The sequence below is a fragment of the Callorhinus ursinus genome, unplaced genomic scaffold (genome assembly GCF_003265705.2).
Source record: "Callorhinus ursinus isolate GAN/ISIS: 27379988/994484 unplaced genomic scaffold, GSC_fseal_2.0 scaffold78, whole genome shotgun sequence".
NCBI lineage: Eukaryota > Metazoa > Chordata > Mammalia > Carnivora > Otariidae > Callorhinus > Callorhinus ursinus.
In genome coordinates this window covers 2,347,644-2,370,120 of record NW_027397140.1, presented here as the reverse complement: position 1 = coordinate 2,370,120, position 22,477 = coordinate 2,347,644, and the positions used below count along the sequence as shown (strand labels likewise).

The 22,477-nt window shown below is 35.5% G+C and overlaps 1 protein-coding gene across 4 annotated transcripts in view; it reads left to right on the top strand.

The window, feature by feature from the left end:
• The window catches only part of GABRG3 (gamma-aminobutyric acid type A receptor subunit gamma3), an 803,787-nt gene that overhangs the window by 2,410 nt on the left and 778,900 nt on the right, over positions 1-22,477 (top strand). For all 4 annotated transcript variants that reach the window (XM_073887389.1, XM_073887388.1, XM_025852098.2 and 1 more), the window contains exon 2: positions 2,908-3,056. In XM_073887389.1, the coding sequence (XP_073743490.1) occupies positions 2,908-3,056 (149 nt within the window). The remainder of the gene's footprint in view (positions 1-2,907; positions 3,057-22,477) is intronic.

The following is a 22,477-nucleotide window of genomic DNA, read 5'->3' as shown; positions in this document are numbered from 1 at the left end:
AATGTTTAAAAATACTTCAGACTTTGTCTCTGTCCTTCTAGTTGAAGGGAAGGTTTGTAAGACCTGAAAATAACATCTGAGGGTTGAGCAGTTCTGTGACAATGACAATACATTGCCGATTTGTTTTTTAAGAAAAGCTAATTGCAGTGATGGTTTTTGGGATCCAACATTCCTGTGATAATAGAACACTCAAAAGATTATATATAGCCCACCTAGAATTTAGAAAAGCAGATCATTCTTATTTTATTCATATTCTAGTGGGTCCTCTGAGACGAGATTTGGTTTTCATGAAAGGGAGGATTTTCCTGTGGGGCTGGTGGTCTGACACTAGCACTGTGAGGCTTCTAATTCATTCCCTGAAGTCCTGCAGCAAACTGACGGAAGACCAGGATTGGGAGAAACTCGGTGTCGGCCTCTAAGGGGGCAAGAGGATCTCTGCCCACACTTTGCCACTGTGCACCCCAACCCAGCCACTGCGCTGCAGGTTCTGGTTTACCTCCTGAAGGGGTGGGAGAGGACCCTGCTGCTTTTCCTTCCTCCTCTCTCCCACTCTCACCTGCCTTGGCCTCTAAGGAAGCTTATGCAATTTCAGGAAAACCCTCTCGTCACCACTAGAGGGAGAATTAGGCTCATTATAATACCTGCCTTTGAAGTAGCTCAAAGTCTTTTTCAAAAACGAAGGCTGTGTGTATACAGAGAACTGATGAAGAATTAGTGTGCTCAGTCTATGTACATATGACCATTGGGGCAATAGAAAATAACAGGGCATGGAGACCATAGTCTGGTCTGTGCTGGTGAGCTATCTTTGGGGGTGGGAGAGGGGAAACAGGGAGAGGAATGAGAAAGGTAGGGGAGGGGAAGAGAAGAGAGAGAAAGAAGCAGAGAGACAGAAGAGGGAGAGAGGAAAGCACTGTGGTTGGAGTTGGAACATGTCTTGAGAATGTTGTATGTGATTCTGCCAAAGTGATCTGCCCCTCTGTCTGTAGTCCCTCCGAATGGTTTTGCTGCAGAATGAATTGCCAGGTCCTGTGGGCAATGATCGCTTCCAGCTAACCATGTCCTAGAGAACCTGCTTCAACCTAGTCCTTTTTTTTTTTTTCAAGATGATAAAATTAATATTCCTGACAATATTTCTGATAAAATGTTCTAAAATGACATTTTAAATTCTATAATGTTATTTGTAAAAGTTCAGTTTTACAAATAATGAAATGCAGCATATCACTTCTTGAATGTGTCCCAAATTTTGTTGGTTCCTATTGATGGTGAATGTTCAGGGCAAATAAAAACTCACAGCATTTTATAGTTTCTGTGGATGATATATTTTAACCTTCTAGCCAATAAATATTCAAGAAATAGAATTACAGTCTAAGATAAACCTAAGAAAACTTAAATAAAGTCAGTCTGCCAGACATATGCCATATACTCATTTTCAAAATCTCATATATATGTATATATTCAACCAGGACCAGACTATGTGACACTGCCCTAGTCTAGGTTAAGGCTAGTTAACACTCATAGAAATACTGTAATGTATATAATACATGACATATACATATAATTACATATTATATAAAATCATGTATACTATTGTACTATATATGTAACTATGTGATTATATTATATATACAATTGTGAGCATTTAAACAAAGTAGAGATAATGAATTTTTAGAAGTTTCTTCTCTTCCTTTCTTTCATGTTCATTATAGATAATTTAGACAATTCCAAAAATTAACTTAAAGAAACTTGTGTCCCAGAGCACAACTTGCCCTGGGATAATGTTAACATTTTGGCTCCTGTTTGGGAAGCTAAACAGAAATGAGCTCGTACCAAGTCAGGACAAATAAACCTCAATACAATCTTCTATTCTATATTTTGTTCTCTTTGGTGAAGACAAAAGTCATTAAGGCATTTATGTCGACAAAGTATAAGGAAACAAGCAAAGTTGTTTGTTGTTTTATAAGTTTTTCTTGCCCTAGTAAATGAAAGTCCACCTGGAAATGCTGCTTTAAGGCAGAAGGAGACTCTCCTCTTTTAAGCCTGAATGGCTGTGTTGTTGATTTGGCCTCACTCACTGTGAAAACTAGCTTATCATTTTGAGGCCTCTCCATTCAAGTACTCCTGTCAGTGTGTATCACCCAGGAGAGGCGGCTGACCTGCTGCACAAGACAAGCTCAGAGATGCTCAAGCATCTGTTTCAACCCGTTTATTGAGAGGCCAAGTGATTAAGACATACTAGAAAGATTTTAATTTTTAATGTCTGTATTAGCCTGCTCTGTAGGAAATGAATCAGTTTATGTTGTAAGAGGTCAAATTGCCAGAGGGTATTCATCAAACACCATCTCTGCTCCTTTTCACCACACATGAGTGCTGGCCAAGCAGACCACCTCATAATGTCCCCATGTCTACCTAGATTGAAGGTTCCAGTCTCCTTAAGAAACACAAAAGTCAGACTCAGCTATTTTCAGCAAAAGTTAGTCTCACCTTCAACAAAAATGAGGTCTTGGCAGTAGGGGGTAGAAACAGCATGATAAAGTCACCATCTAACAAACATTTGGAAGGTTTGTGCCTGGACCTTTAGAGGTTCTCAGAGTGGGACCAAGCAAGGCTGATTGCTTGCTGTTTGATCTCCTGGCATTAATTTACTTATTTTTGTGTTTATAGCTTAACATAGACAAGGAATCATTTTGTGACATTTAATGAAAACATTATAACATGTTAAGAGCAGTGGCATTCCTCCTATTGATTCTTTCTAAATGATATTTTGTTTTCATTTTAGAGGTAATCCATTTGGCTGCGAGTATTGGGGACTGTCTACTTATGTCAGTGGTGCTTGAGTGGACAAAGCTTAAGATACTTCCTGGAGCCATTGCTACGACTTATACTTCACGCTTTGTTCCATAATTATAGGTCCAGAAAGGTGGAAGAGGATGAATATGAGGATTCATCATCAAACCAAAAGTGGGTCTTGGCTCCAAAATCCCAAGACACTGATGTGACTCTTATTCTCAACAAATTGCTGAGAGAATATGATAAAAAACTGAGGCCGGATATTGGAAGTGAGTGTCGTTGTTTGTTATTCTAATAGAAAATACACTGTGATGATATATTTTTAAAGTTTTTATTTTAAATAGTTATAAATTCACAGGAAGTTGCAAAGATGGTACAGAGTCACACAATTTATGAGTGTATGATATGATATCAAATATGACATCAAAACCAGGGAATTGGCATGGGTACAATGTATGTGCATGATTTCATGTCATCTTATCATACATAGATTTGTGGAAGGACCACCAAAATCAAGCTATAGAACTGTTTCATCAGCATAAAGACCCCTTTATAGTTGTATCCACCTCCCTCTTCCAAAATTTCTGAACCCTGTCAGCCACTATTTGTTATTTCTGTGTTTTGGTCATTTTTAGAGTGTCATATACATGCAATCATTCAGTATGTGAACTTTTTTAATATTTTATTTATTTATTTGAGAGAGAGAGAATGAGAGAGAAAGCATGAGAGAGGGAGGAGGGCCAGAAGGAGAAGCAGACTCCCTGCTGAGCAGGGAGCACAATGCAGGACTCAATCCCGGGACTCCAGGATCATGACCTGAGCCAAAGGCAGTCACTTAACCAACTGAGCCACCCAGGTGCCCTCAGTATGTGACCTTTTGAAATCGGCTTTTCTTCCCTTAGCTAAGTGATTTAGAGATCCATTCAAGTTGTTGTGTGTATTAATAGTAGTTTGTTCTTTCTTATTGCTAAGTAATCTTCCATGGGAGGAATATACCAGTTTGTTTATCCATTCACCTATTGAGGAACATTTTTGTTGCTTACAGTTTTTATTACAAATAAAATGACTATGTGCATTTGTATTCAGGTTTTTGTGTGGAAGTAAGATTTCATTCCCTCGGATGAATGCCCAGGAGTATGATTACTAGGTTTTATGCTGAATGTTTAGTTTTTTAAAGAAACTGTCAAAACTTTTTTTCCAAAGTGCCTGTTCCATTTTCTATTCCCACCAGCCAATGTATAAGAGATCCGGTTTCTCTGTCTTCACCAGCAAGGAGTATTGTCACTATTTTTTATTTTAGCTGTTCTAATAGGCATAAATCTAATAGGTTGATACCTCATTGTGTTTTGACTTGCATTTTCCTGATGGTTAGTGATATTGAACTACTTTTATATGCTTATTTGCCAGCAATATATCCTCTTCATTGAAATAACTCTTCATATTAGTTGCCTTTAAAAATTGGATTGTTTTGTTTTATTTTTTCTGTTGAATTATTGAGTTCTTCATATAATCTAGGTATAATCCCTTTGCCAGATGTAGTTTGCAAATGTTTTTCTCTCAGTATGTAGCTTGTCTTTTCATTCTCTTAACATGATCTTTCACAGAGGAAAAGTTTTTAATATAGATGAAGTTCAATTTATTGATTTTTAAACATTTTTTGGAATATGCTTTTGGAGTAATGACTAAGAACTCTTCATGAAGCCCTAGTTCCTGAAGATTTTCTCCTCTGTTTTCTTCTAAAAGTTTTATAATTTTATGTTTTACATTTAATTCATTATCTGTCTTTATATAAAATCAGTGTGTTAGGTTTAGAGCTAAGTTCCCCCCACCATTTTTTTCCTATGGATATCCGGTCCTTCTATCACCGTTTATTAAAAAGACTGTCTTTCCTCTGTTGAATTGCATTTACACATTTGCCAAAAATCAACTGGCATAGGATATTTCTGGATTCTCTATTCTGTTCTATTTATTTATGTGTCTATCACTGTGTAATACCCACTGTCTTGATTACTATAGTTACATAATAAGTCTTGAAATTGGGTAGATTAATTCAACCTCTTTATTCTTCTTTTTAAAAATTATTTTAACTCTTATAAGCCATTTCTTTTCCATATGAATTTTAGAATTATCTTGTTATATCTAGAAAAACTCTTCTGCTAATTTTCTATCAGTTTGGGAAAAATGCCATCTGTACTATGTTGAGTATTCAAATCCACAAATGTGATATGTCTTCCCATTTTAGATCTTTAATTTCTTACATTCAGTGTTTTACAGTTTTTAGTATACAAGTTCTGAATATATTTTGTTAGATTTACACCTAAGTATTTCATGTTTTGGAGTGATTATAAATGGTACTGTATTTTAAAATTTCTTTTTCCCTATGTTCATTGCTAGATATACAGAAATACAGTTGATTTTTTATATATTGATTTTGTGTCCTCTGACTTGCTGAAACTCACTATTTTAGGAAGTTTTGTGTGTTTGTTTTTTGATAGGTTCCTTGGGATTTTCTGTGTATACCATCATCTCATATGGGAACTTTTATTTCTTGCTTACCAATCTGTATATCTTTTATTTTATTTTTTTGCCTTATTTCACCAGCTGGAACTTCCAGCACTGTGTTGAATAGCAGTGGTGTGAATGGACATCTTGCTTTGTTCCAGATCTTAGAGGAAGGACATTCAGTCTTTCACTATTAAATGTAATTTTAGCTATATATTTGTATATATATTTTATCAGAGAGAGTTCCCTCTATTCCTTGTTTTCTGAAAGTCACTTTTTTAAAAATCATGAATGGATGTTGAATTTTGCCAAATGCTTTTTCTGCATCAATAGATGAGATCATGTGACTTTTTTTTTTTTAGCCAGTTAATATGGTAGATTAGGTTGAGTGATTTTCAAATATTGAACCAGTCTTGCATCCCTAGAATAAGCCCCACATAGTTATGTATTTGATAATACTCTTTTTAAAAACCTCTTTTATATATTGCTGAAATTATTTGCAAATATTTTGTTAAGGATGTTTGCCTCTCTATTCATGAGGAACATTGGTCTGCAGTTTTCTGTTTCTTTTTTCTTTTCTTTTCTTTTTTTTGACAATCTTTGTTTGGTTTTGGTATCAGGTAATACTAGTTTCATAAGATAAGTTAGGAAGTGCCCTCTGATCTTCTGTTTTCTGGAAAAGATTGTGCAAAAGTTTGTGTAAACTTCAATATTTCATAGAATTCTCCAGCAATATTCTCTGAGTCAGGAGATTTCTTTTCTGAAGTTTTGTCATTACAAATTAATTTCCTTAATAGATATAAGTCTCTTCAACTTATCAATTTTATATTAGGTAAGTTGTGAGCATTTGTGCTTTTTAAGAAATTGGTCCATTTCTTTTAAGATGTTAGTTTATATGTACAGAATTTTTCATGATATTCCCTTATAATCCTCTTAATATCTTTATGGCCTATAGTATATCCCCTGCTTCATTTCTGATATTAGTAATTTGTGTCATCTTTCTTTTTTCTTTGTCATCTTGCTAGAGGTTTGATTTATCTTTTCAAAGAACTACCTTTTTGTTTCATTGTTTTTCTCATATTGTTTTTCTGTTTTCAATTTCATTAAACTTCTCTTTTATATTTATTTTTTTTTCTGTTTGCTTTGGGTTTATTTTGCACTTCTTTTTTGAGGTAGCACTTAGTTTCTTGACATGAGACTATTTTTTTTTTTTTGCAAAGACTTAACACAAGTTTATTGTGGAATATATAAAAATAATAAAATGATAGCGTCCATGAATATGAACAGTAAATATTCTAATGTAAGCAATAGTGCTTTAAATTACCCTCTCTGTACTGCTTTAACTGTTCTCTCACAGATTTTGGTATGTTGAAATTTCATTTTTATTAAGTTCAGTGTATTTATTTCTCTTGAGATTTTTTTTTTTTCCTTAAGTCAGATTATTTAGAAGTGTATTTTTAGTTCCCAGGTGTTTGGAAGTTTTCCTGTTATCTGTTACTGATTTCTAGTTTGATATCATTGTAATAAGAGAATACACTCTACATGAGTTAAATTCATTTGAATTTGTTAATCTTTGATTTATGACCCAGAATATGGTCTATTTTGGTGAATGTCCCATAGGCACTTAAAAAGAATGTATATTTTGCTGTTGTTGAATGGAATGAACCTGTTGTTTGATGGTACTGTTGAGTTCTTCTATATCTTTACTGATTTTCTGTCTGGTTTTTCTATCAATTGTTTTGATAAGTTAACAATAGATAGATCAAAAAGTAGATTTAGATCCAAGACCAAGACAAGAGTGGTGTGTTTGTCCAGGAGAGAATCACATACAGTTATTGGTATAGACCTGTGCCATAGTCATGATGATGATCAGAGACCATGGGGATTGTGGCAGATACATTTTTTATAGGATGAACCCAAGCTTTAGTTTATTTCTTCTTCTCCATGGGGCTCAGTTTCATTTAGAGCCCAGCAGCTTGCCAACTCGCATACTACCCCAGCCACCTTATTCCTCTGTTTTTCCAAGTTTGAGGCTCGGGTGTCCAATTTATCAGTAGCAGGACATAGAACTACATTGGTTCCAATAGGCATAGAACATCAAAACCCTTGTGGTGTAGTGTGCAGGAGGCTTGGAGATGCATGCCCATGCATTATTGGAGCAGTCATGTCATCTTTACATGTTTCTGTTGCCTTTCCATACAATAAAGGAAAGGGACCAAATTACCTGTAAACTTCCTTCCAGCTTTAAGATATTTATTCAGTAAGCAATACATCTAAATTACCATTGCACAAGGTTCATAAATTCAACTGTCACCACATTTCCCCCTTCATAATTATATAAAGTGTCTATCCAGTGTGAAGAATGTGCAGCAGTTCTGCACTTACATGGAAAGAGAAAATTGAGAAAATGTTGCTAATTTCTTTATTAATTGTCAGACACTGTGCTTGACCCTACAGCAAAGATAAATAAGACTTTTTTCCTTGCCCTTCTGGGTAAGTTTAGTCCTTTGCTTATCCCATGCTATAAATACAGCGCTGCACTTTCCATCTATGGTATTATTCAGTACCACATTTGTCCTCTGAGGTGGAAAATTGGACATGGGTAGAAAGTGGGTGAGCTCGGCTTCCCACCCAGGTCTCTGACAATACCTTGATCACTTAGCCACTTTACTAGTTATAGAAAATGCCAGGCAATTCTGTTCAAAAAACAGGGAGCCTCTCTTACACACACACACACCAAAACATTCAGAAGGGGTTGTACTAAGGCTTTGTCATGTGCAACAGGCAAGCAGAATTCACAATTCTAAGGATTTTATTTTTCCACTATGTACATAGGAATTGTAAATTTTCTAAGTGAAACAGTGTGCTACAAACCAAGAAAGAATACTTTTTTAAATGGCAACTCTTCTAAAGCCTCATGTCATCAGAAGGGCTCTGTGGTTTTTGAGCGAAAGATATTTAAAAAAAACAACTAAATATAAAACCATAAAGCAGGATGCTCCTCTTTTGTTTTATGATTTTGAAGTTCTTCCAAGCACACTGCCGTGATCCCTGGGGCAGCAGAGTGACCTGATGAAAGTCTGCAGGATCACTGTTGCATCTTAGGATTCCTCTTGTTTCATTTAAATGTTAAATAATGTCTGAGTGGCAGAATCCAGCAACTCACTGATGCTCAATCAAGAGTCATTGCCCAAGAACAGCTCTCCTGGTCAAAGATACTGAATTAGACACCATTTTCTTTCATGGTTTAGAAGGGCTCTTCTTTAAAGGACAATTTCCTATAACAATCTGAATTTCTTTTCTTTTTTTCACTACTTTTATCACTTGTAGCCTATTTATTACGACCATCCTGCCTCTTCCTCAGGGCACAATCAACTTATATTACATAGCATGGTGCTATACATGGATTTATCATTAGTTTACTATAATTCCCAGTTTATTTAGTCACCTCTCCTATACTCTTCCTCCCTCTCTCAGTCAACCTCTATTTACGGTGCTTTCACTCTGCACCAAGCCCTGGGACATGGATATGTGGGGAGCAAAGCAGATGTTTGGGTTTTCCTAAAGGAGAGGGAAGGAGGTAGGTTCCCTGAATACAAGCATGTAAGAGTCGATATTGGGATATTGGGATTCCCACTTTGGGGTAAGGCAAGCCTGTTTAAGGCACTGTTTAGTTTAAATTCCTTGAAAATTCCACTTTAATTCTAGGATAAAATCCAAGCCCTTAGAATGACATAAAGTGTTAAGCCACTATCTGGCCCTTGCCTACCTCTCTGCTTTCACTTCCTGACACTCCACATTTCACATGTTATATCCTCTGGGGACACCAAACCTCCTGCTTTCCTTAACTGGATGCTTGCTTTTATGGTTCTCTCATTCTAGCATGTGGTTCTTTTAACACCCTTTTCCCTCTTCTGCACTGAGCTCTTTCCTACCTTTCTTCAAGCCGTGAAGTTACCTCCTATTAGAAGCCCTCTTCCATGACCTGCCCCGTTCTCACCTCCCTGCCAGGGTGGATCAAGTGTTTCTCTGAGGTTCTTCTAGCATCATTTTCTCATTTGTGCAATAGGAATAGTACATTTTGAAAGACTGTCTTGAGGATGGCGAAATATGATGCAGCCATGAAATAGCTTCTGCAACACTTTTGTGTACTTTCCACAGTTCTGCAGCTGGGAATTGATCTTCTTTCCTCCCACCCCAGGACACAGTTCCCAGCTCCTAACTATAGATGCATCAGTTTACGTTGGCATCTCCCAACATACGTAGTCCAACTGCATCCACAAAGATCCAACATCAGGAAATAAATAAAATGGCTCATCACTGTTATTGTCCACAATAAATAGATGGAATTGAACAGACTCATTTATGTTGCACAAAAGTAACATACCCACATGGAATCCTCTACTTAGTTTTCATAATACAAACTGTGATCATTACGTTTTAAAAATACTCATTTTTCTAGCTATTATCTCTCAACTAACCACTAAATTATGGATGTATCTGTTTTAGTTCTCCATCTTTAACTCTCCTTCATTCTAAGTAATACTTCAGCTATGTCCTTTACTAGTTCAGGGTTATTCAGGGTATCATTTATCTCAGGAACAGATCTTGTCATGTGAGCTCAAAAAGGCTAGAGGAGGATAAAACTTCTAATAAGAGAACTGTGAAAAGGAAAGGAAATGAACCTGAGTGAATTTCTCTCCCTTCAGGGTTTGAAGAAATTTGAACCACTGTCTTGAAAATAAAGTATTTCAGAATACAAATTCCTTGTCCATAATCTGGACAGTCTATACCAAATACAGTCAGTATTGGGAAAAATAAAAGGTTATGTGTTGGCTTTTAAAGGTGAATGAACACCGAATACATGCACAATGCATAGAAATGACTCTTGGACTCATTTAATTTAGGCAGAACATCTGAATAATCTTTTCTTGGCTATGTCCATAACAAGAAGGATTAATTTTTCTATTCCTCTTCTTCAGGTGTTTGCATATCTGGACTTCTTTTCCAGGCTTTTCTAAAGCTTATTTTCCCAGTTTAGTTAAAACTTCTTCAAAATGAGGGATGATGAGCATCCAGCATGAGAAGAAGCTGGTTGCATGAGTGAGAAGGTGAGCTTTGCACTGCTGTAGTTTGCTGGCAGAAGACAGAAGAACCCCAACCTCCTCCTCAGTGGGGAGTACCCCCCTAGTGGAGAGGCCACTTGAGCTTCTTTTCTTCACAATTCCCAGAGCTGGACATGGCAGCTGGGCACTGATTCAAGAGTACTGAAGTGACAGGACCAAATCCTCGCTAGGAGGAGCTCCTGGTCCTTCCAAGGTCACGTTCCTGGCTGAGGAAGGAGAAGGAGAGAATGACTCAGTAGTGGGAATATGACCCCAGATAGGTCTGGAGTTAGTTTTGTTGCAGATAATGTTATGTTAAATGACTAAAAGACATAACAAGTGGGCTTTGAAGTATAATTTTTAAAGCACACCTTATCATGTTGCTCTTTAATATCTTTCAGTTCAAAATTATGAGGATAATTGAGTAACCAAAGAACTGTAAAAAGAATGCCTAAAGAATGTTGGTCACAGATGTGATGTCTCTGAGAGAGGCCTGGAGTAGCCAGTAGAAAGGCAGAGCAAAACCTCCTTTGTTTCTGGACTGGTTCCTGATGTGTGTAAATGTGACAACTCCTGTCAGGCCCTGCCATAGAGTTTTGAGAGTTTAAGCTGGATCATAGAATTTGAGAGAATTTTGAAATGTGTGAAGGACTGTACAAACAATCAATTATATTAACATATGATTTATAATGGTTATATACAATTGTCCCTCATCCTGATGGTTTTATATTTTAAGAAAAAAAAAGAGACATAAAGTTTTAATCTGAAGGAATGAAATACACATGTTAAAGTGTAGGTGCTTGTGTGCCAGAGGAAGAGAGAGTTGATTTTGGGGTCCCTAAAGCATAGCGACTTGATGGATCACAATCTAAGTGCCTCAGCTTTGGTACTGATTTTCAGATGACCTTTCTAACTGTCTTACTGCACATCAGATGACTGTCTCAACTGTACATTTAGGTTAGCTTGGTTAATCTTCGTCTAAAACCACAGCCTACTATGCAGACGGGTGAGTTGTCATTTCCCAACAATTACTGTATATCCAGAAAATAATTCAAATATATTCACTCCATTCTCAGAAAAGGTGTAGGAGGAGAGGAAACAGACATTCTTAATTGCTGTGCTCAAAGTAAAAGCTATTATTGTAGACTTAGTTAACTGATTTTCTCACAAAGTTAATTCAAATACATAGAGAGGTGGAGAACAAATTTTGTGGAGAAATTATACCTGTCATCTCTATGGGAGAGTAATCAGGCATCCAGAGGATGCTGGGTTAAGACCCATTACCTCATGTAAGACCTACATGTTGGTAGGTGACCCTTCCCCTCATAATCCTTACCATTTTGGGCAGTGATCCTTTTTACACGTATACCTTAGCACTTGGGATTTCACCATGACACTCTACCTAAGGCAGAATTCTGTGTAAGGCAAGGCTGTATGAGAGCATCTGCCTATAGTTTGGTTCATTAAAAAGATTTTTTTACTAGGCTATATTTTTTCTTGTAGGAGACATATAATGAGATCTCAATGTATAAGTATTTTTTTCATCTGTAATTTGGTAAATAACTCTGATCACATGTCCCTAGGAATAATCTAATGACTGGACTTGATTTGAATATGCAATTCAGTTTATAGAATAACAAGTGATCTGTTCCTTATGTTTATTCATTACCACTGCAGGAATTGAGCAAATAGCTTCATGTGGCTTAGAGAGGGTTTGAGTGAGAAAAGAGCTGGACTCAAATAATGGGTTCTTCCACCAGTTGCCAGTGGATTGACTTAGAGATACAAACTCACTGACCTGTAGGTTTAGTTGGATAATTAAAACTGTATCCAAGTCTTGTAAGAATTGTAGATTATAACGTCTGACCCATAGAGAGAGGACAGAACGTGTCATCTGCCTTCCGCCCACTGTATTCCTAGACCTACACACCGTGTTGGCTGCTGGTTCTGCCTGGTTTATGAGTAGTGAAATAGAAGTCGCAGCCAGTTCCACTGTCATAAAAGCTTTGTCTTAGATCGAGATTTCTGTTCAGCTGTCGGCATATCATCAGTATGTAATTAACATCCTGATCCAAAATGTCTTACAGATCCTTTTATAAAGTATTACTGTGCCCATACTGATTAGGTTGTTATCCTACTAATTCACATTTGAGGGACAAATGCAGATGTGAGAATCATAGTTTCATAGAATATCATGGCTTGAAGGGATTCCAAAGGAAACCTGTCCAACAATTTACAAATCTGGCTTTATATCAGAATTACCTTGGGAGCTCTTTAAAACACAGAGCTCAGGGCCCAACCCCAAGACCTGCTATGGAATATTATTTTTCTGTTTTCTAGTTCACTGATTTTCACTTAGATCTGTATTATTACCATTCTTCTGCTTGCTTTGAATTTAGTTTGCTTTATTTTTAGTTTCTTAATGTGGAAGATGAAGTCATAGATTTTGAGACCTTCTTATCTAATTTTAGTGTTTAGTGCTATAAATTCCTCCTAAGCAATACTATAGTGGCATTCCACAGATTTCAGTGTTTTGATTTCATTTACATTCAATAAAGAAAACCCTACTAATTTACTTTTTTATTTCTTCTTTCACCCATGCATGGTGTTCATTTAGATGTGTGGTATTCATTTTCCAAATATATGAGATTTTTCTGTTAATGATTTCTAATTAAAATCCACTGTAGTCAATGAACATACTTTGTATAACTTAGATCCTTTTACATTTACTGAGACTTGGTTCATGGCCCAGAATATGATCTATATTGGTGCACACTTGGAGAGAATGTATTCTGTTATTGTGAGGTGGAGTGTTGTGTAATTAGATTAGGTGAAGTTAGTTCATATTTTTATAAAGATCTACTTGCTGATTTAATTTTTTGTTATTGAAGTATAGTTAACATATAATGTTACATTAGTTTCAGGTGTACAATATAGTGCAGTGACACCATGTATCACCATTACAATATTATCGACTATATTCCCTATGCTGTACTTTTCATCCTCATGACTTATTTATTACTTACTGATTTTTTAAAACCAATTTTTATCAATTATTCAGGGTAGGGTATTGAAATCTCTGGCAATAACTATGGATCTGTCCATTTCTTTTTATAGTTCTATCAGTGTTTGAATCATGAATTTTGAAACAATGATATTAGGGGTAGAAGCATTTAGGATTTTTATGTCCTTTTGACTAATTGACCACATCATCATTAGAAAATGAATATCCTTGTACCTGGCAATATTCTTTTTTTGTGAAATCTACTTTGTCTGATGTTAAAATAGACACTCCAGCTTTCTTTTGCCTAGTTTTAGTATGGTATAGGTCTTTCCATTCTTTTACTTGTAAACTATATTTCTCATTAGGCTTAAAGTGTGCTTCTTGTAGGCACCTTATAGATTGGTTTTCCTTTCCTAACATTCAGTCTATCAATCTCTTCATTCTAATTGGAGTCTTTAGATCATTTACATTTATTGTAATAATTGTTGTGGTTAAATTTAAACCTGTCACCTTTTTATTAATTTTCTATAGATCCTGTCTGTTGTTCCTTTTCTCCTCTTTTTATGTCTCTTATTTCCTGTGTTATTGTCGATAACCTTTATCATGCCATTTTAGTGGTTATACTAAAGGTTTGTAGTATAATTTTTAACTTATCACAGTCTACCTCCAGGTGATTTTATACCAGTTTACATATAGTACAAATGTGTGTGTGGATACATATTTCTGTCTTTTATCATTTTCCTTCTACTTGAAGAACTTCCTTTGACTTTTCTTTTAGTGTAAGTCTATTATGAGTTCTTCCAGCATTTGTAAACCTGAAAATATTTTTAGTTTACTTTTTTAAAAAAATCTTTATTGAGATATAATTCATATACTATAAAATTCATCCAGTTAAAGTATACAATTCAGTGGGTTTTATATTTATTTATTTATTTATTTATTTTTATTCATATATTTGAGAGACAGTGAGTGAGAAAGAGAGCATGAGCAGGGGGAGGGGCAGGGGTGAGGTTAAAAGCAGACTCCCCACTGAGCAGGGAGCCCCAACTCAGGACCCTGGGATCATGACCTGATCTGAAGGCAGAAGCTTAACCAACTGAGTCACCCAGGTGCCCGTCATTGGTTTTTAAATGTTCACAAAGTTGTGCTGCCATGATTTAGTTAGAGAACATTTTCTTTTTCTTTTTTTTAAGATTTAATTATTTGAGAGAGAGAAAGAGAGAGGGAAATTGCACAAGTGGTGGGGGAGGGACAGAGAGAGAGAGGGGAAGCTGACCCCCTGCTGAGTGGAGAGCCTGATGTGGAACTCGATCTCAGGATCCTGAGATCATGACCTGAGCTGAAATCAAGAGTTGGATGCTTAACCAGATGAGCCACCCAGGCACCCCTAGGTTGAGAACATTTCATCATCCCCCCAAAAGACAAGTATCTATTAGCAGTCACTCTTCATTGTTACAACCTCCCACTTTGGGCAGTAGGCAACCAGTAATCTAATTTACATCTCTTATGATTTGCATATTCTGGACTTTGCATATAAATGGAATCAGAAGATGTGCATTTTTGTGACTGGCTTTTATTACTTAGCATAATTTTTAAGGTTCATTTATATGATAGCAGTTATCAGTATTTCTTTCTATTAATAATATTTTATTGTATGGCTATATTTTGTTCTATCCTTCATCAATTAATAATAACAAAACTCAATAAGGCATTAAGGTTGTTTTCACTTTTGGCTGGTTGTAATAATGCTGCTATGAATATGTGTGTATTTTGTGTGGACATATATTTTCATTTCTTATACATGTAGAAGTGGAATTTTTTTATTATGTTCAGTTAGCCAACATATAGTACATTATTAGTTTTTTTAAGATTTTATTTATTTATTTGACAGAGAGAGAAAGAGAGCACACAAGCAGGGGGAGCTGCAGAGGGAGAGGAGTTTTAGTACATTATTAATTTTTGATGTAGTGTTCAGTGATTCATCAGTTGCATGTAACACCCAGTGCTCCTTGCAACATGTGCCCTCCTTTATATCCATCACCCAGCTCCCCCATCCCCCACCCCCTCCCTTCTGTAACCCTCAGTTTGTTTCCCAGAGTCCAGAGTCTTTCATGGTTTGTCTCCCTCTCTGATTTTTATACTTTAATAGAATTATATTAAAAATCAATAATAGAAAGAAATTTAGTAAATTCACAAATATGTGGAAAATAAACAATGCACTTATAAATAAACAATGGGTGAAAAAAGAAATCACTCAGAAATTTTTCACCCATTGTTTATTTGAAGTGCATTGTTTATTTTCCACATATTTGTGAATTCGTGGAAATTCTGAGTGATTTCTTTTTCCACCCATTGTTTATTTAGAAATGCATTGTTTATTTTCACATACTTGTGAATTTACCAAATTTCTTTTTGTTACTGGTTTCTAATGTAATTCTATTATAGTTGAAGTACACATTTTGTATGTTTTCAGTCCTTTTACATCTATCAAGGCTTGTTTTATAGAATATCATATTATTCTAACATGTTCTATACGCACCTAAGAAAAATACATATTCTGCTCTTGTTCAGTAGAGTGTTCTATAGAAATCTGTTAAGTCTTGTCATTTTGTAGTGTTGGTCAAGTTCTCTGTTTCCCTGTCAATTGCTGTCTAGTTATTCTATCCATTATTGGAAGTAGAAAATTGAAGTAAAGTATGATATATTGAATTATCTATTACTTCTTTCAATTCCATTAGTTTTGTTCTTTATGTAATTTTGGGCTGTGTTAATAGTTCTAGTTACTGTATTTACCAGTATATTGACTCTTTATAATTATAAAATATTCCTCTTTATCTCTTATAGCATTTTTTATTTAAAGTATTTTGTCTAATATTACTATAGGTATTTCAATTTCTTACAGTGCTGTTTGCATCATGCATCCTTATCCATCTTGTTGATTTCAAACTATTTGTACCTTAGAATCTAGAATGTTTCTCCAGAACCAACAAAGTTTTGGGTCTTGTTTTTATATTCATTTGGATTGTACTAGTTAATCATTTTACATTTAATGATATTATTAATACAGTTAGACTTCTGACATTTTGTTTTTTGTTTTCTGTCTTAAGTTCATTTGCTTGCTTGTTTGTTTATTTATTTAAGTATTTTCTCTGGCTTCCTTTACTACTTTCTTTTATATTAAATGAATATTTCATGGTATAATATTTTAGTTTCTTTAATGACTTTTAAAAAAATTAATTTTTTCAAGAGCACTTTTGGGTTTACAACAACATTGAGAGGAAAGTACAGAGATTTCCCATATACCTCCTGTCCCCACACATGCATAGCTTTGCCCATTATCAACATCACCAAAAGAATGGTATACTTTTCTAAGGATAAGCCAACATTGATGCATCATGGTTACATAGAGATCACAGTTTATCTTAGGTTTCACTCTTTGTGTTATACATTCTGTGGGTTTGGACAAATGTATAATGACGTGTATCCATCATTATATTATCATGCAGAGTATTTTCACTGCCTTAAAAATCCTCTGTGTTCTATCTATTCTTCTCCCTCTCCTTACTAGCAACCACTGATCTTTTACTGTGTCCATAGTTTTACCTTTCCAGAATGTCATATAGTTGGAATCATACAGTGTGTAGCTTTTTCAGATTGGCTTCTTTCACTTAGTAATATGCATTCAGGGTTTCTTCATATCTGTTTATGGCTTGATAGCTTACTTCTTTTTTGTGCTGAGTAATACGCATCTGGATATACTACAGTTCATCCATTAACCTACTGAGGGACATCTTGGTTGTTTACAAGTTTTGGAAATTGTTAATAAAGCTGCTATAAATATTCCTGTGTAGGTTTTTGTGTAGATCAATGATTTTTAATTATATATTTTTTATTTTCTTAGTATTTGCAAGCCTATTACAATATACATTTATCAAAATCTTTTCTACTCTAAACAATATCTACCTTAGATCTTACTAATTAACACAAATTAAATATAGAAATTTACTCTAGTAGCTTCATTCACTCACCCATTTTTATGCCATTATAAACATATGTATTATAAACCCAATAATTTATTCTTCAAATTATTATTTTATATAATTTTATGTCTTTTAAATTGTATTTACTATTTAAATGCTATACTTATATGATTCTTGTCATTTCTTCCTATTAGAGCTGTCATCTGGAATTATTACCTATTCTAATATAGCTATATTCCTACCACACTCTTATTGTTAAACATATCACTTGTCTTTTTGTTATTGTTAAATGTATTTCATCAAATATATTTGTTGACAAATATAAATATATTTGTTACATATATTGTTATTTTAAAATTTATTTCCTGTTACAGTCCTAACAATACAATTGTATATGTACTATTTTTTGCAATTACTTTTTAAGTTAGGAAGAAAGCAGAGAAGATATTTGCAATTATGCTTTTTTAAAAAAAATTGTCTACATAATTATCTTTATCAGCTCTGTGGGTTTTTTTTTTTTTTAATTTGAATTATTGTCTGGGGTTGTTTGCTTTTCACCTGAAGAAGTATTTTAGTGTTTCTTATAAGGCAGGTCTGCTACCAAAAAAGTTCTCTCAGTATTTGTTTTCCTGAAATATCCTTATTTTGCCTTTATTTTGAAAGATAGTTTTTTTTTTAATATTCAACTCTTTGACTATGTCATCCCACTGCTTTCTGCCTTTGTTTTTGATGAGAAGTCAGCTTTCAATTTAATTGAAATTTCCTTGTATATGATGAGTTATTTTTCTCTTTCTGTTTTCACCATTTTATTTTTGAGTTTCAACATTTTGAGTATGATTTGCATGGATGTGGATTTCTTTGTGTTTATCTTACTTGGAGTTAAGTTTCTTGAATGTGTAGATGAATGTTTCTTATCTAATTTGGGAGCATTTTAAATCTTATTTCGTTGAATATATTTTCTGCCCCTTTCTTTTTCTCTTTCTGATATTCCCATTATGCATATATTGGTGTGTTCGGTGGTATTCTTCATTTCTCTGAATCTTTGTTGATTTTTTTCATTTTTTTCCCCTTAAATCTCTACTGATTTAACCTCAAGTTTGGTGATTCTTCTATCAGCTCAAATCTACTGTTGAGTCTTTCCAGTGAATTTTTATTTTGGTTATTATTCTTTTCCATTTTGGAATTTCCATTTGGTTCTTTGTTATCTTTTCTCTTTATTGATATTCTCTATTCCATGAGACTTTGTTATCATATTCCTTTAGTTCTTTAGATATGGCTTTCTTTAATTCTTTGAACATATTTAGTTTATAATAGCTGTTTTGAAGTCTTTGTTAAGTCCAGTATCTGGAACCCCTGAAGAGTAAGTGCCTACTTTTTTTTTCCTCCTTGTTTGGGTCACACTTTTCTGTTTGTCCAAATTTTTTTTTTAAACTTTATGCTTTAGTTAATATATTATGGCAACTCTGAATACTAATCCTCCATCATTTAAGCATTGATACTGTTTTTGTTTGCTAGGTTCTTTATTTATTAGTCTAGTGATTTACCTGTATTACTCTGAGAAGTATATTCCATCCACATCCCACAGAGTAGGCAACCAATGATGTCTCTGCTCAGATTTTTTTCCCCATTTAGCTTAGTAACCTAGTGGTTGAGTTTTGCCTGAGTCAGCAGATCTACTACTTATTGGCCAATGGGTGTCCTTAAGTCCCCTTTTCCAGTTAGATTTTTTATGAGAGGATGTCTTTAAGAGTTGAAGGCTACTCTCAAAGTTTTGAAATTTTATATTTTACCACATGTTTAGCTGGGAACTGGTAGGTTGGCTATCCACCCCTCCCTCTCCCCACACATCACTCCTGAGATGTTGCAGCCTTTGTCATGCACAGTCTTCCAGACTTCCAAGTATGCAAATGGTTTTATTTAAAGTCTGATTTCCTTAAGAATCACCCCTGGCTCAGAGTACTTTGTTCTTCAGCCAGTGTTTGGTCAGTGGTTGTGTTTAAGCCCTTGTGCCATTGAGGCTTCCAGCCTTTACTGATGTATCTGTTTTTATGGCTTAGGGAATGTTTTCAGTATGTTCATATTTTGCTCTGATTGTACCTGAGTAGATATAGCTTAACACATATTCACGGAATTTCTGATGCCCAATGTTGACTGGTTCCACAAGAGCACTCTTTATAGTTGCCTCTTGCTCTGATTCTCTTTGTTAAACTTCTGGTTGCTCTGTTTTTTTGTTTGTTTGTGTTGTTTTGTTTTGTTACCAGTATCATAAAGCTAAGATCTTAATTGCTCTTTTCAAAGATCTCCATTGGTTGCAGCAACACCCTTAGGCATGGAATTATCCACACTCTCTGCCAAATAATATCATCCTCCTTATGCAGATCTGAAGAGTATTTCATGTTTCTGGTCTTCTTCTTCTGGAAAGAATCCCTCTCTATGCCACTGGATAGTGCTAGGGACTGGGACAGTACTCTGCTACTCTCAGATGGTGACATCTCTGCTCTACAAGGACTGTGGGGGAGGGAGGTTGGTGACCTTGGACTATTTGGCTTGCTCTTTTCAGTGTGCAACCTTCACCTTACAAGTGTACAATGTATGAGCACCTGGATTAAACTTCTCCCCTATGAGGAAGGCCTTGGTGGTGAAAGGCAATATCAGTCCTCTAGACCATGCCTACCTGAAACAGAACTGCTGAAAAATAAGGCTAGAAAGAGAGAAACACTGGTAACCTGCCCCTCCAAGGGTGAAACCCTAACCCTAATCTCAGCCTGGAAGAGTGGGGACATTTGCTGTCTTGGCCAAACACACCCAACATAGATTTCCAGAGTAGAGTTTTTAAAATGGAGATGGGGGTGAGGTGGAGGGCTAAAATGCCATAGACTCGCACTGTTCTCACTGATATTTAGTAGATTTTCTTAAATGAATGTATCTCTTATTTGCTGTATGCCCTTAGGATATAGGGACATTAAATTCTTTTTCCTCCAGCTTTACTGAGGTATAATTGACAAATAAAATTTTAAGATATTCAAAGTATGCATTATGATAATTTGAGGTACATATATATTGTGAAGGATTCCTCTCATCTGATTATTAACACATCCATCATTTCATATATATATATATGTATATATATATGAGAGATATAAATTCCACTGTCTTAGAAAATTTTAATTAAAAAATACAATGTTGTCAACTATAGTCACCATGTTATACATTGGGTCTAATAATTTTTACCAGTTAAATGGCTATTTTATTTGGGAGTGGGTCTACTGAACTCCTCATCCTACCATTTTGGAAGTCCTGTCACTTGTCTTCATTTTTGATATAGGATTCTGGGTTAGCAGCCATGATTTGGTTTTTTGTTTGTTTATTCCCTTTCAGTACTTAAAAGAAAATGCTCCACTGTCTTCTCACTTGTCTTTTTCTGACAAGGAATATGGTGCTGTACTTCTTTTTGTTCCTTTGTATTCCATATGGTTTCCCCCCCTGCAGAGTCTTTTAAGATTTTCTTTTTATTACTAGATCTGAGAAATTTGATTATGATTTGTCTCATGGCATGTTCCTCATGCTTGAGTCTCCTCAAGCTTCATGGATGTGTAGGTATATGGGTTCATTAAATTCTGAAAATTTCAGCTACTTTTTCTTCAAAAGTGTGTTTGTTCTGATGCCCACATTATCTTTTATCTTCTCTAACAGACATATATATAAAGAGAGGGAGAGAGAGAATCCCAAGCAGGCTCCACACTGAGCATGGAGCCCCATGCAGCACTTAATCTCATGACCCGAGCCAAAAATCAAGAGTTGGACACTTAATCAACTGAGCCACCCAGGCATCCCACTTCTGTAAATATTCTTGAGTGTCATTCTAGGGTGTGTTAAGTTACTTTGAAACAGTTTGATCTTCTAAATCCTGCCTTTTTTATTTGTTCGGCAGATCAGGAGAAGTGGTCTGGCAGATTCTAGGGCTAATTATTCTCCACTATTAAGTCAAGATTTTTGTGAGTACCAAAACCCCCATGAATTTTGCATTTTTCCACTCTGGCTTTTGAGCACAGACACTGTTCCCAGTCGTATGAGAGCATGGAAAACCCTTCTGTAATCGTATGGATTGTTCTTACACTGATTCCAGTGAGTTTTCCTTACTCATATGCATTGATAATTGCTCTGCTGGATAGCAGAGAGGGGCCCTCTGCAGATCTCCATAATTCTCCTGCACAGCTCTTTCCTCTTCCAAGTTGTGTTCTGTGAACACTATTTGCCTTCGTCTCATTAAATAATCAGCTTCATCTCTTGAACTCAGGTAATCCACTGAGCTTTTGCCTGGGTGCCTTATCATGAGCCACAGCCTGGAAACTCTTTTAAGGTAGTAAGCTGGGGCAGTTGTTAGGCTAACCTTACTTATTTCCAATCTCAGAGACCACTGTATTTCATTGCCACATATCCACTGTCTTGAAAACCATTGTTTCACATATTTATTTTCTGATTCTTTCCTGTTTCTTTTTTTTAATAATTTTTATTGTTATGTTAATCACCATACATTACATCATTAGTTTTTGATGTAGTGTTCCATGATTCATTGTTTGTGCATAACACCCGATGCTCCACGCAGAATGTGCCCTCTTTAATACCCATCACCAGGGTAACCCATCCCCCCGCACCCCTCCCCCCTAGAACCCTCAGTTTGTTTTTCAGAGTCCATCCTCTCTCAGGGTTCGTCTCCCCCTCCGACTTACTCCCCTTCATTCTTCCCCTCCTGCTATCTTCCTCTTCTTTATTTTTTCTTAACATATATTGCATTATTTGTTTCAAAAGTACAGATCCGTGATTCATCAGTCTTATACAATTCACAGTGCTCACCACAGCACATACCCTACCCAATGTCTATCACCCAGCCACCCCATCCCTCCCACCCCCCACCACTCAAGCAACCCTCAGTTTGTTTCCTGTGATTAAGAATTCCTCATATCAGTGAAGTCATATGATACATGTCTTTCTCTGATTGACTTATTTCACTCAGCATAACACCCTCCAGTTCCATCCACATCGTTGCAAATGGCAAGATGTCATTCCTTTTGATGGCTGCATAATATTCCATTGTGTAT